Raw genomic sequence first — 15,692 nt, forward strand, 5'->3', positions numbered from 1 at the left:
GGTTTTTTACTAGCCAAACACAAGAAGGCGGTGTTTAAAATAACAAAAACTCAGTCCGTTATAGGTCACTGGAGATCTAACCTTTCTTTACTCCAAGCTCCAAGCAAAAATTCAAAAGCACCTCCACCAGGCCTCCCTGCTGCAAAATGAGTTCTTTAAGAGGCCCTAAGCTTATCAATAACAACACAGTTTTCTACTGTCCTCCCATCTCCTTAACAACTAACCCAGCAGGTCCTAGAGGCTTGTGAAAGCTTGCCATCCACAGGTAGCTCAGCCCTGACTGCTTTGTTGGAGAAATGAAGTAGAGACTGTTAAGTATTTATATAACTTGGCTACATCTTCAGAAACAGCTCTTAAAACCCAGAAACTAAGAATGCCAAACTCAAACAGGCTCAAAGAGACAAGAAAATGCAAACAGGCCTGGGCAAAAGGTATCAGATATTCTAGGGACCTTGCTACATGTGATGGGTGATATCCAGCCTCACAACCCAGTGCTAGGACAAATCAGAAACTAGGGATGGCCCCCTGGAATGGTAATGCTTTTGTTTGAGGATTTCAGTTTCTACCTCTGAAAAATAAGATTGGTCTAGGTCCTTTTGTCTCCAGATCTCTTCCAGCTCTAACATCTGAGGGTATGAGTTTTGGAACCCTAATGGTAAGCCCTCTGTCCCACTTTACCATATCCTAAAACTATAGACAGTGTGGGTCCAGATGATGGCTAAAGGCAGCAGGACTTTTAACTAGAGAGAGGAGGACTAACTAGACTAACCAATCCTGGAGAAATTACTAATATTAGATCATGGGAACCTTTCTGGCTCTCCCTATTGGGATTCCCCACTCTGACCCCTAATTAAGAGTAGATCCCACTCCATTCCATCATCATTTCCTTAGTTTTATGTCTTAGCAAAAGCATCTTCCCTTTTGGGGAGGGCAAGAGGGATAAACGACATATAATTATCACATAAGAACAATCTTAAACAGTTTATTGCTTTCTGGGTAAAAATCCACTTAACTTATATAGACTTTCCTTTATTCAGACAGCTGTCGTACCACAGGCATAAAATGTTCTTGTTTCCTTTTGTTCAGATAGGTTAACACCACTGATCAGTTCCTGGCATTTTCCTTGGTTCTGTGGACTCCCATCCTAGAGACTTCCTTTAGCTTTACATAAATACTGCCACTTTCTTTCCATAGGTTGCAGCCATAACAAAAGAACTTCTAAAGTATACAATACGTTCTGTTCCTGGGGTGATAGAAGGAGCAAGTAGCATTTTTTTTCCCATTTAAAAAATATACTTAAATTTTGAGATCTGAACGGTGTAACAATTGAAGTAAGAAGAAATATTACAGTGCGTTGCGGGCTGTCGGAATATTTCACTTTCCACCAAAGACAATACTCCCTTTTGTACGTGGAGTGACTCAGTCACTTTCTTAGAAACTTACCTACATGTAATATTTAGTAAATGAGAATTAGACGAGGCAAGTGCTACCAACCTTCTGTCTGCCATTCACAGCTCATGCGAATAAAATCGCAATAAATATTCAAAAAATAGGGTTTTTCTTCAGTAAGGCATCTGAGTATTATCACAAAGTTTTTGTACAACCAGAATGGGGGTGGAGGGGAGAGAAAAGACTGTTAAGCTGGTTGGCCGAGTATCTCTTTGTACCTCATGGGAAAGAGCAGGCTGGAAGGTTGATCTGTCAGGAGGGGTGGGAAGAAGAGAGAAGAAAGATGTTGGAAGGTGAGACATATCGGAAGCAGACCACGAAACTGTGCAAGTAATTGTATGGTTTTCAGTTAGTTTTTTCCATCATTTTTAGGCCTTCATCAAGACATCACCTGTCCTGATTTAAAAAAGCAAACAGAACTCCCTCTTCTTGAGCATAGCAAAAATTTGAAAGGGTTTTTGCCTACCCTTAATACCTATACCCCTTAATACTTAATAAATAGCTTAGGTATTCATATGCACCTAATAAGTTTTTCTGGTGTTTTGTTTTGTCTATTTTATGGTGGGCTGTTTTTTTGTTTTGTTTTTTGCTGGTTTTTTTGTTTTTTGGTTTTGTTTTGTATCGTCACTGTTTGAGCATCTTGCTGTATCCTCCAGAGGTCAGACTGTCCATCCTCAGGTCTCCTCACTGCATCCGGTCAGGCTGCAGCTGTGGGGGCTGATACTGCACAAAGGTGGTGGTAGCGGCTGCAGGGTTGGTGGCAGCGAGGGGAGCCTGCACAGCACTGGTGTAGCCGTATCCCACGAAACCAGCAGCAGGAGAGGAGGCATAAGGGTACTGGTCATAGGCAGCTGTAGTATACTGGGTATAGGCCTGGCTTGCTGTAGTGTAGTCTATGTACGGGGACGCAATCGACTGGACAGGAGCAGGGATCACCACACTGGGCTGGACAATCGCTTGTGGGTAAATATAGTGCGGGGTGAGCCTGTAGAGCCAAATCAAGGAGGGAAAAAAAAGAAATAGTTAAAAAGCTGAAGAAGGAAGAGGGGAATTCCTCAGTTAAATTCAGTTTACTGTGGTGGAAACCCTCTAAGACCCAAGACTGTTCTAGCAAGGTGGGAAGAGCACTGAGACTTGAGGGGCCATGAGTCCGAGCTCTGACCCTTTGCAACCACAAGACTATGAACAAATCTCTTTATCTTTATGAGCTGGAAAGTTCCTTACCTGTAAAATGAGGATGAGACTAACAGTTCAAAGGAAAGCATTTTATAAAGCAGAGCTATTCCCAATAACCCACAAAAACACCATCTCCTCTGATTTCCTTCTTTCTTCCGTCCGTATCAGTCATCGGCACTTAGGGTAATTGCTTCCTTCCTTCTGCTCATATCAATTGTTTGGCACCTTAGCTGGTGTTGTGTCCTGATACCTCTTGTGTCTGCAAACCTTTCAGTTGTAAAACATTTTAAACCTTCTATGGCGGCCTATTCCTCAATCCCCAAGCAGACTGTAAGCTTCCACAGGGCTAGGACTGGGGGTACATGTGTGTGTATAGATCTATATCGACCACAGGGCTTCGGACTTAATAAACGCTTGCTGAATGAATGAATACTCTACTCACTGTGTGCCACTACACAGGGAATAATGTCAAATAAAATCACTGCTCTGAAGAAGCTTCAATCTAACTGGGGGCGAGGGGGTGATAAAAGAGGAAGACGTACAAAATATGATCAAAACCTAATGATAGGGGCAGCTAGGTGGCATAATGGATGGAACATAGGCCTTGATGTCAGGAAGATTTCAGTTCAAATCCAACCTCAGACACTTAGTAGCTGTATGACCCTGGGCAAGTCACTTAACCCTGGCTGTCTCAAAAAAAATTTTAAAACACTAATGATAAAGGGAGTGTAAGGTAAGTGCAGAGGAGAAGTCCAGAGAAAGTATTATGAAAAAAATGTGTTACCTGAGTGAATCAATGAATGACTGAATGGGACACTTAGGAAAAGAGAAGCTAAGCCACACTGTTTAAGTTGTAACAAAAAATGGATAATGAATTCAGGTGACTATTAGAAACTGAGTCAGCCATTCTGTTCTCCTCAGTCAGTGTCTAGTACTACATATGTTAGATCTTTTCTTGTGGGGGGCTGGGCTTTACTCTTCAGTCCTGTTGGAAATCAGGAAAGGACTGAATGGGAATAAAGGGGGAAAGAGAAAGACAGAGAGAGAGAGAGACAGACAAGAGAGCATAGTAGAGAGCCTGACACAGAGCAGACTCTTAGAAAGGCTTATCGATTAATTGGAGTAGAAAAAAGACTAGACTGGGCATTGGGAGACTTGAGTTCTGGTCTCAGCTCTGCCCCTAATTCAATTCAACAGAATAAATCATTGTTTTTGTTTGTTGCTCCTCATTTGTGATTTCACTGGTGCAGGCAACTGTGACTAGGAAACTTTCTTACCAAGGCCAAAATTGTTCTCCAACTTATAATCAACAGAGTTGCCTAAGAACTTAAGTACATCATCAGGCCCCGACTTCCTGTGTCACTCTGGGCAAGGTACTTTTTTAGTCTAGGTTCCCCTATCTATACAATGGGAAAATATTCTTGTCTTGCCTACCTCAAGTGTTTGTTTGATACAGGGGAGGAAACAGGCATTTATGTAACACTATCACCTCCCTGATGCCACGGTCCTCTTCGAGAATGAAGGTCAGACATCAACTATGTGCCAGACACCGGGCCAAGCTCAACAAATATTATCTCATTTAGTCCTCCCAACAACCCTGGGAGGTAAGTGCTATTATTATTCCCATTTTACAGTTGAGGCAACTGAGGCAGCCAGCAATGAAATGATTTTCCCAGGGTCACCCTTATAGCTAGTGTCTGAGGCCAGACCCAGCGCTCCCTATGAGGCACTTAGCCACCTCATATCATGGTACAATGCAAACAGCACTGGCTCTGTAGTCAAAGGGCCTGGGTTCAAATCTCACCTCTTAAGTTTTTTACCTGGATGAGCTTAGATTCTATAATATTTCATCTCTCTGGGCCTCAGTTTCCTCATTTGGAAAATAAAGTGGCTGGGCCAGATGGCTCTAGCTCTAGGGTCCTATACACACCACAAGATAACTGATTAAAGATACTTTGAAGAAAAACGTAATCCTTTACAAAGATGGGATTTATAATATCCACAAAGGCACTTTGAACATTAGAAAGCATGATGGGAAACCTTAAAAAAGTAGTAACACTATGGGTCCAAAGTTCTCTGGACCACAAAACTCCATGAGACACAAACCTTGGGCTAAGGTTCAAGTCAGGTTTTCTTTTATCCGCATGTGCTTGTCTGTCCCTGATCTGAGTTAGAGCTTTATCTAGGTTCCAGCTTGCTACAAATAGCTCCTGGGTGCTGATGAGCAAGTACAGGACCAGCTGCTCGGACTCTTTACTCAGGGATAGCTTTACATTGCCTTGCCTGGCTCCATACCTCTCCTAATGCCAGTGGTGCCTATTGTAAAACACAGCATTCGTTCTGTTTACTTTCTTCAGTGTGATATTCCTCCTGCAGTTACCATGTCAACACACCCAAGCCTTTAGAAACAGGCACTGACTTGCATTATATTCTGCAATGGTGACCTTTGAAGATGTTTGTCTTTCAGGCCCCAAGAACCCAAGCTGGGGTGGCGGAGGCTTTCACTGTCTTTCCCAGTCAGTCCTACCAGACCAAAGAAACAATAAGGGACTGTCACCTTTTGGAGGGGAAGAAGAAGTCAGGCTGGAAGGCAGGAATGAGCTGTAAGAACTGGGTGTCTGTATGTGTAATTCAAAGGCTCTTCTCCTTTGGGATCACAGATCAGAGGCCTCAGAGGCTACGTAGGCCAACCTCTTCATTTTACAGATTAGGAAAGCAGGGAATGAGGAGGTGTAGGGGGTTTGCACAGATGAAAATGGTCAGAGTTGGGAATTGAATCCAAGTGCTCTGACTTTAGTGTCTTACACCACACCATAGGTCACCTCTCTAGGCCACCCAGAGAGCCTCCAGTTCTCTCTGCCTTGGTCAACCCCGAGCCCCTCTTTTCCAGGTAAGGGTCCTACTTCCCAGGACCTCCACAAGGAGGAAACTAGGAGTCTAGAAGAGTCCTAAATGCAGCTGTCATTCTCCCTACACCCTCCAAGGTAATTTCCCTCAAAATTTCAAGAAGATTCAGTGCAATAACAAAGGAGAAGCTATAGTCATGGTGGCCGAAGATACTGTCAACTTCTCTTATATCCACCCCCTCTGGATCTGAGGCGGGGGAGGGAAGGTAGATTAGATGATTTCCAAGATTCTCTCCAGCTCTAACAATTATGGTTTCTTGTGTAGAGTTGATAGAAAATTCCGTTATGATTTGAAGGGTGATGGAAAATACCTGCAGGTTACCTGGAGAGCAAGTGTTGGTTCAGGGTCTCTCTTTCCCTTTCTTATACAGCTTCCTACCTTCTTTCCTCACACTTTGTACCACAAATATTCCCCCTCCACTGCCCTCCAGTGGGATGGTAGCATCTGGGTTTCCATCCACAGCTTATAGCATGACGGAGCAGCTATGGTCCCTCAGTACCCTCTGGACAAATAAGGTAAGTTTTTCCCCAGGCCTCTACCAGACCACAGGTCTATCCCTGCAGCAGCTAATTTCTGTCAATATTTACCACTCCAGCCTAGCCTCAAACAAACAACAACAAGTTAACCCAGCCTCCCCTACAGCCTGCTGGGGCATGTGCCTGGGTTACTTTCTAATCAGGCCACCTTTGGTTCTGGGAAGAAACTAGACGCTTATCTGCTCTGGTCACTGTGGGGGAGAGGTGTTGGGTAGAGGGTGGGACACCCTGGCAGAAAGGGCAAACCTTAAGCTATGCATTCTCTGCTCAGCTATTCTCATTTCACAAGCATGAGATGGTGTGGGCCAAGCTCCCCAAGGCCAGTTAGACAAAAGTCCCATGATACCAGGCCATGTGCCAGACAGAGAAAGTCTCAAGGCATCCCATTAGAACTGGGAAAGAACAGGTTTCCTTGGGGAAAAAGAAGGCAACTGGCTCTAGCTAACAATAATAATATAAATACTCAATAAGCATATAAGTACCTTCTAAGTGCCAAGGACTGGAGAGACAAAGACAAAAAATGAAATTGTCCCTGCCTCCAATGAGCAGAAAGGAGAAAGTAACATATACGTATAAGTAGATGCCAAACAAGGTAAATGGTGGGTACACTAGCAGCTGGGGGATCAGGAGAGGTCTCAGGGGCTTAAGCTGAGCTTGGAAGGAAACCAGCACTGGGATCATTGTTCAGAGCTTGTTAGAGACTGTAAAGGCTATCTGGTCCAACTGACCCATTTTAAAGATGAGGAAATTGAGACCTAGAAAAGTGAGATGACATCCCAAGGTCATGTGGCAGCAAAAAGAGGAGCTGATCCAGGACCTGTGACTTTAAATCTGGGACTCAACACAAGTCACATTTATACTGTGTAAAGCAGAAGTTTTGTTTTTCCTTTTTTGCCCCGGTTAGGGAGGGTGGGGAGGGAGAGGGAGGAAGGGCAAAGGTTTTGTTGATTGAAAAAAAATGTCATTAAAAAAAATTTTCTGTTGGGTGTCCCAGAAGTCTACACTATAACAACATCAGTGATCAAACAGCCTCCCAAAGCAATCCATTCCATTTTCAGACAGCCTTACTTGCTAACAAGTTTTTCTTTACATGCAATTGAAATCTGCCTCTTCTGAAACCTCCACCCACAGGCCTTACAAAGATAAGCAGAATGAGGGAGTATAATGGAAGGAGATATCTGGGTCTGGCTAGAGAACCCAGACGTGCTCCTTGCTTCCTGGGTAATCCTGGACAAGTCACTTTCCCTCGATGGGCCTCAGTTTTCCAATCTATAAAATGGTGTTTGAACCAGATGACCTATCTAATGTTGTTCCCAGTTTTAAATTCTATGATCACATGAGTCTAAACTTTCTTCCATACTTTTCAGATAGTTTGGGCCTCTCTTTTTTCTATAAAATGAAGATCACTAGGACCAGTAGTAGAGATGCTTAAAGGGCTAGTTCAAGCACCAAATGGGCTACTGTATGCAAAGCCTTCTGAAAGTCTTAAAGCATTACGTTACTATTACTACCCTTTCTATCATCAGCAGCATCATCCATCCTGGGACAGCTATCCCCACACTGGCCCCCTCCCACTATTACCATTAAGTCTGTCTCAATTCCAGGTTAAACATTCATCCCCAAGTGGCCTGATCTAGAGGCTCCTTGTCATCTTGGTCACTCTCCTTCAGGAGCTTTTCAAGGGTCAAAAATTGAAAGCAGGAATGGAGCTCTCATATCTAGTCTAGTTACAAAGGAGGAAACTGAGGGGAAGCAGTGAAGCCCAGAATTGAAACCAAATCCAGGGCTCTTTTTTTTCCCACTCCACCTGGAGGGACAGAACAAACCCACTATTCCAGGTGTCATCTGCCAAAGGTAGACTATAAGGGGCTGTCACCTTTCATCCTGTGCACACTATGGGGCTCTGCTACGTAGCATCATGTGACACTAGCTTTCTCAGGGGCCATGTCACACTGGTGACTCACATTGAGCTTGCTGAAACCCCCAGTCATTTTTTTCCGTTCACTGCTGCCTGGCTATGCCTCCACCACTTTGTAATTGTGAAGGTGATTTTTCAGAAGCCAAGTACAGAACTATACAGGGTGTTCCAAAAATCTTAGTGCAGTTTTAAGCTCTTAACAGTTCAAAAGTGCACTAAGACTTTTGGGACATTCTGTATATTTCTCTCTTAAATTCCTTCTTGTTGGATTTGTTTCTTTTTTCTAATCTATCAAGACCTTTTTGGATCTGAATTGTCATCCAATGTCTTAGCTATCACTCATGGGCTTCCATGGGCTTTGTCACTCCCCCAAACTACTGGGGTCCTGACCCATAATCTCCAAGCAGGGAAGAAACATCATAATCTGACACAACTGGGTCAAGACACCCACTATTTATTCTGTAAATTTTTATTATGTAAATCCTATATTAACCTCCCTAATTTTTCCCTAAAATATCATTTCTCAAGACATAATCCTAACTGCCTAAACTGGGCACTCACAGACGGCTGAGCTGATTTTTTTACCACTATACTCTTTAACACAAACCCTTTCTTGGTAAATTAATGGTGTCAGCAAAACTTCAGGGGAAATGTTTAGCTTACCTAAGGAAACAAGTTGTTTTTAAAATCTAGGCCCAGGCAGCACCACTCACCAGAATTTATCATACTAATTACAAACTAAACTTAAATATTATAAGGATTTAGGATTTCTAAGTGTGTGAACTCCTTCCACTAGTATGCAGACTGCAACTCTCCTTTCAACCTCTTAGGCGATGGACTTTATGACCTACTGGGCCTGAAATGTCAGCCTGTGGCCTATCTTCTAGATAGTTCCATCAGAACTCAGCAGGGCTAGCCCCTGATAACATACAGTGCTCAGTCCAGGAGCCCTTCTTGAAATCTTTTCAGCCTGGAAGTACCTGTCAAAGCTTCTTCTGCTGGTACAGCCTTCAAGAACCCAGTGCCACCTCTGAGTTTCAATGAGGAGAAAAAGCTTAATGGAAGATTTAGAAATTATTCTTATCCAGTCACTAAGGTCTCAATGGAAGTGACCCTGGGCTCTGCTCCTGCATCTTGAGCTATGCCAGCAGGTCCAAGTTCTGGCAAATCCCATTAAGTTACAAAGTATGGGACTCCAGGGATGGGCTGCAGAAGTCATGCAAAGACCTGTCAATTAAACAGCAAATATTTATGAAAGGCTTACTATGTTCTGGACACTGTGCTAAGCACCAGGGATACAAAGAAAGGCAAAATACAAAAACAATCCCCCTCCCACAAATAGCCCCTGTCCCCAAGGAACTCACATTCTAGTGGGAGAGACAATAAACAAATAACTGGGTGCATTCTCTTGGTAGAGAAACTACATAGGTAGATAGAGAAACAGACAGACAGACAAATAAAGAGAGACAGACAGACCGAGACAGAGATACACACAAGAGTACATGGAAGATATCATCGGAGGGAAGGCACTAACAAAAGAGGGACTGAGATAGGCCTCCTGCAAAAGGTAGGTTTTTGAGCTAAGTCTTGAAGGAAGACCTTGGGGACCTTGGAGGTACAGGTAAGAAGGGAGAACATTCCAGGCATGGAGGGATGAAATGTCATGTGCAAGAACAGGAAAGAGGCCAGTATTGCTGTATGGAGGGGAGTGGTATGTAAGAAGACTGGAAAGGTTAGAAGGGCTTTAAGAGCCAAACTGCATATTTTATTTGCTTCTGGAGGTAATCGGGAGCCAATGGGGTTTGAGGAATAGGGAGGTGACATGACAAAACCTGTTACTTTAAAAAGATCTCTTTGGCACCTGACTGAAAGATGAATTAAAGTAGGGAGAAGCTTGATGCAGGAAGACCAATCAGGAAGTTATTTAATAACACAGCCACGAGAGGATGAGAGCCTGAACCAGGATAGTGACTATGTGAAGAGAGAGAAGACATATGCAATAGAAGTTGTGAAGGTCGAAATAATATTTGGCAACAGGCTGGATACATAAGCTAAGTGAAAGTGAGGAGTTGAGAACAACCCCAAAGCTGCAAGCCTGAGTGACTGGGAAGATGGTGGGGCCCCCAGTAGTAATAAGGCAGCATTTAGGAGAAAAGATAATGAGTTCTATTTTGGACATGGTGAGTTTGAGATGTTTACACAGATGTTCAAGAGGCAGTGGGTGATGCAGGATAAGCCAAGGAGAGAGGTTAGGGCTGGATGTAGAAATCTGGTAACAATCTTCAGGGAGATGATAATTTGAACCCATGGGAGGGGATGAGATCACCAAGTGAGATAATACAGAAAGAGAAGGAAAGAGGGACCAGATAACCATAGTTAGTAGATGTGACCTGGATGAAGATCCAGCAAAGAGTAAGAAGGAGAAGTCAGGTCAAGGAGAACCAGAAGAAAGCAGTGTCGACAAAAGTCTGGAGAGGAGAAACTATACAAGCCAAGTCAAAAGGCTGTGGAGAGGCCAAAAAGCAGGAGCGCTGAGAAAATGCTATTAGAATCTGGTAAGACAGCCTGACCAAATGAGAGGGACGCTTCACTAGACCATCAGCCCCGAGGGGATGAATTATTTTAACTAAGACAAGTCATGAAACAGTACAGAAAGACTGGGATAGATACTGGAGAGGAAATCATGGATCTCTGGAAGTTAATGAAGTAATTTACTAGAGCAGGCCCTGCAGGACTTCCATTCAACAACACTTTGTTTTAGCCTTTAACTTAAATATATACATATACATATTTAGCTTAGATGTGGTATACATAAATAGAGAGATTTATTCTTTAAATACAGCTTTAATTATGCCTGTCCATAGACAGGTATGGTATCAGTCACTTTGGTCTGAGCTCTGGATGGCTCATGTGTGGCTGTAACCTATCAGACACCCAGCGATGGGCAGTTCCTACTTCTCCTTGTCCCCAGAAATCTTAACCATGTGTTATATAAATGGGCACAACCAAAGTGAAGAACTTATCTGCTAGACTGAAGTAAAAATAACTAAGAAAATGATATATGCAATTTTTTCCAAGTTTGGTCCTGTAATTTCAATAGTTCAAGGAACTCGCAGTAAGGAAAATATGTCTACCAATGAAGACCTAGAACCCTCTGAAGGCTACAGCTATCTTAGAGTGCTGTTCAGGGAAGTTAAGTGACTTGCCCATGTCACTTGTCCATGATCATACCAGGACTTGAACCCAGGATCTTCCTAGCTCAGAAGTCAGCTTTCATCCACTGTAAAGAAGGTATTTCATACAATGGCCATGATAATACCCCCCAAAAAAGCACACCACAAAACCCCACTAAAACAAAATAGAACTTTAACCAGTCTTAGTCCCAGAGAATAGATGAGGAAACGTACCACTCTTCTTTTAGTAGGGAGTACAGCAAATTACTGGTTTGCATACCACAGGTCAGAGTCATTATGTCCACTGGTTTTACTTAGCTGATTTTCTTTGTGACAAAGGAAGTCTCACTGGGGCAGGGGTTTAGAGGGTGGAGATAGGGGGGAAGGGTGTAAGCAAATCTGGCCATTTTACTGATGTAAATACAAAAGGCAGCAATGAAACTTTAAGATGTAACCTATTGACTGTTGGTGGAACAACCAGCCAATATTCTTCCAGGTCAATGGTATTCCCTAACATAAGATTCCAACATATATTCAAGGCCAGTATCAATTTATCAAAGATTGGGGCCAAACTGAACTGTGTGCTTGAGAAATGAATATTTAGTCATCTAAATGGGTAAGAAATGAAAAGTCAGGGCCACCAAGTTAAAAAAGAATCAACAATTATATAGCATTGTACCCTTTTTGTACAGTCTCTCTGACCCTCGCAATCCCCTTATACAACAGATACCACAGGTTGCAGAATAAGAGATTCAGCAGCCATCCAGTCCAATCCATACCCAGAAAGAATCCCTCCCATAACAGAACTGACATGGAGGGTCCAGCCTCCACTTTTGAAGATGCCTCTGACAGGTGCTGGGTTTCCTTTGATTGGAGGTCTTCAGGTGGAGTGTGGATGACTACTTGTATTACTATCTGCATCATATAGTTCTGGAAACTGGGCCAAGTGTCCGAAGCAGGACTCAAACCCAGACCTCTCCAGACATAGTACAAAGCATAGCATTTTTTCCCAAAACCAAGTTTAGAGAAGCTGATAGAATTATTCCAAAGGAACTCAATTACTCTATATTTCTAAGTGATCATTGTTCCTCTGACCCACAATAAAATTTCAGGCATTAACTTCATTGACTTCTCATTGCCTGCTTAGTAGAGCATAAATTCTTTAGTCTGGCATTCAAGGCCCTCCAATATCTGTCCTACTTCCATAAATTTAACTCTATTACCGCTCCCCCCAACTACAGCCAGGCTGATACTACTCACAGTATCTCCTTTTTTGGAGAGGCAACTGGGGTTAAGTGACTTGTCCAGGGTCCCAAAGCTAATAAGTGTTTGAGGTCAAATTTGAACTCAGATCCTCCTGATTCCAGGGCCAGTGCTCTATCCATTGTACCACCTCAATGCTCCTATAGCATCTCAAACACATCTTTTCTACCACCCTCTCAGTGTTTCTCTTTGCACAATTAATTCCCCCTGCACACATCCTCCCCACCTATCTAAACCCTACCAATTCTTGAAGGTCCAGAGATCAATTCCTGACTCTTCTATATTATTTTCCTCACAGGAATCTCTTCTCTCTTCTGAATTTGCTACCACCCATTGTCTGTAACTTACTTGGCTTTTAGCATATTCTACATTGAGCACAGTCCTGGCTCCACCTGTAATGCTGTGGGAAAAGCAATGACGTTGGAGTCCCAAGACCAGTTCAAATCCTCGCTGTACTATCTTCTAGCAAGATGATCGTAGGTACCTCGCTCACTTCCCTCTCTGAGGCTCAGTATCTTGATGTCTAAAATGATCTGCAGAACTCTCCTTAAAGGGCTATTGCAAAAAGCAAACCAGATAACGTAGAGAAAAAGCACCTTGTCAATTAAAAAGTACTATTAAAAACAACAACAACAAAACCCCTGGCCAAATTACTTAACCTCTCTGAACCTCCCCAAATTTCTACATCTGTTAAATGTAATAACTTACATTTAAGGAAGTAATAACTTATACTCCCTAACTTAAAGCTACTGTAAAGAAATCGCATTTTATAAATATTTAAAAAAAAACACTACAGAAGTAGGGAGTAGTAACTTCTATAGTATTTGTTAGGTAGGTCGTCTTTCCCCAACTAGACTACAATCCATGAGGGTCGAGTTTATCTTAGACCTCTCCGCAGCACCAGGGCTCACCAAAGCAGACAATTCAATATTTGCACATTTGATTAAAAGTCAAAAGATTGTTCTGTCAGGGGAAAAAAGAGTAATTAATTAGGCAACGGGAATCTGTAAGTGTGTGAATAGCAGTGGGGAAGGGCAGTTTGGGGGATTCCCAATGACTCAGCTCTGGTTGAGACATATATCAAACCTAAGAGGAACTCAGAGGGCTCCCACTGCGGACGAAGAACAACAAATGTCCAGACCTGAGTCCCCAAGCAGAGGCTGGGAATCACAGGCTCCTCCAAAGCACATGGTTACTCGGATCTCATCACAGAAGTAAAAAAGAAACAACTAACCACACTGATAATAGGACTTTACAATTTACAGAGGATACTCCAAGAGACAACCCTGTAAAGCAGGAAGCACACGTTTAGCATTGGTTTCCTCATCTGGAAAGGGGGATAAGAAAGGTTAAGGCTTGCCCAAGGTCTTGGAGCCAAGTACTAACAGGGATAGGGCTTGAATCTGCATCTCACTGACCCAACACAGCCCTCTTTCCACTACATTAAGTGGCTTTCCTCTCCATTCTCGACAGTGGGAACTAGGAATCCAAAGGCTTTAGTCTTAGCTCCATCTCTAATTCACCAGCACCTCTTTCTGGACCTCAGTTTCCTCACATTTCAAGTGATCTATAAGGTCAATTCTAACTCAGAAATTCAATGCTTCCATATCATACAGACCTTTCTCTTTCCAGGTACTCTACCAGAATAGCTACAGATTTCATTTCCTATGGATGGCAATTAAAGAAAGCTCTGTCCTTCACAGGCTTGAAGGTCATAACATGCATCCTTCTGATTAATCTGATTAAGATCATACCTAACCCTTCCCAGTCAGCTGCACTGTTGTCTAAAACTAAGAAGCCCTTTTTTTTTCCAAAAAGGGGAAGGGAGAGATTGGGACTAAATGGACTGTCTTCCACAGTGGCAGAGCCTTTAGGGGATGTAATTTTGCAACAGAGGTCAGACAGTGAAGCATATGAGAAGAGCTGATGACTTGGAATAACACCCTCTCACCCAAAAGCAAGGCAAATTTAGCCAAAGAATAGGAGAAGCTGGGGACTAGCAATGAGGTGGAAGTGCTTATTTCGTTCATTTTATTTGTATTCCCAGTGCCTAGCACATAGTAGGTGCTTAATATGATTGATAAGATACAGGAAAATTTGATGAGGGAGAGAACAATAAGTACTAGGGAGATCAGAAAAGCTTTCCCATAGGAGGTGACATGTGAGATGGGTCTTTTTGATAAAGCTTGGGCAAAATCTTGGCAAAATCACAGAGACATGAAATGTCAAGTTTAGGGAACATCGAGCAAGCTCCTTCTGATGGATATCAAATGCATACAAGAGAACATGAAATAGACCTGACAGGCAGGTCTTTTTTTTGCCTTTCTTGCCAAGGTGAGGCATTTGCACTGTAGTCAAGGGGCAGGAAACCCGTAAAGCTTCATGAACACAGTGATGCCATGTTCATGTCAATGCTTCAAGATTTTTTTTCTGACAGCTGTATGGAAGATGGATGAGAGATGAGGCATACTGGATAGCAAGAGTCCTCCTAGGAGGTTACTGTGATAGCTCAGGTGAGAGATGATGAAGATATAAGTAGAGAGAAGGAAATAGATTCAAAAGATGTTATGAAGACAGAATTGAGGAGACCTGGCAATACATTGAATATTGGGGAGGGGTCAGTGAGGGAGAGAAAAGAATCAAGAAAGATTCCAAGGGTTTTGAACCTGGAGAAGAATGATTGTGGTGTCATGAAAATAAAGATGTTTGGAAGAAAAATGGGTTTAGGACATGTAAGATAATGAGATTTGTTTCAAGTATCACATAATTTTAAAAATCGAAAGGGACCTCAGAAGACAACTAGTTCAACCTATCCCCCAAAGTAATCTCCAATATGACATAGCCAATAAGCATTCAACCAGTCTCTGCTAGAAGGCCTCTAAAGAAGGGGAATCCACCATCTTCCAAGGGGACCCAGGTCCCTCTGGAAAGGTTCCACTTGTGAGGAAGTTTTTTCCTGACATCAAGATCAAATTATACTCTTTGCAATCTCCACCCCACTGATTCCTGTTCTGTTTTCTGAGGCTAAAAAGATCAACATGACAGTCCTTCAAACTCCTGAATCCATCTATCGTCAAAGGTCCTTCTGCTCATTCCCAAGTCCCACACCACTGTAGGCTTCTTTTCTCTACATTAAACATCCCAAGTTCCTCTAGCTTGATCTTCAGAAGAATGAGATACCTGCAAAACATTCATCCAAAAATATCCAACAAGCATGTGTTGATGGGGGTCTGGAACTCAGAAGGGAGGTTAGGGCTAGATATATGGATC

The 15,692-nt window shown here is 42.7% G+C and overlaps 1 protein-coding gene across 4 annotated transcripts in view; it reads right to left on the minus strand.

Annotated features, from left to right (window-relative positions):
* The window catches only part of RBM38 (RNA binding motif protein 38), a 161,252-nt gene that overhangs the window by 128,654 nt on the left and 16,906 nt on the right, over positions 1–15,692 (minus strand). The window contains exon 4 of one of the 4 annotated variants that reach the window (XM_072633453.1): positions 967–2,434. The exons of the other annotated variants lie outside the window; for them this stretch is intronic. Coding sequence (XP_072489554.1) covers positions 2,134–2,434 — 301 coding nt within the window. The 3' untranslated portion in view covers positions 967–2,133. Of the gene's footprint in view, positions 1–966; positions 2,435–15,692 lie in introns of those variants that run through there. 4 annotated transcript variants of the gene reach the window in all.

Source organism: Notamacropus eugenii, chromosome 1 (assembly GCF_028372415.1).
Source record: "Notamacropus eugenii isolate mMacEug1 chromosome 1, mMacEug1.pri_v2, whole genome shotgun sequence".
NCBI lineage: Eukaryota > Metazoa > Chordata > Mammalia > Diprotodontia > Macropodidae > Notamacropus > Notamacropus eugenii.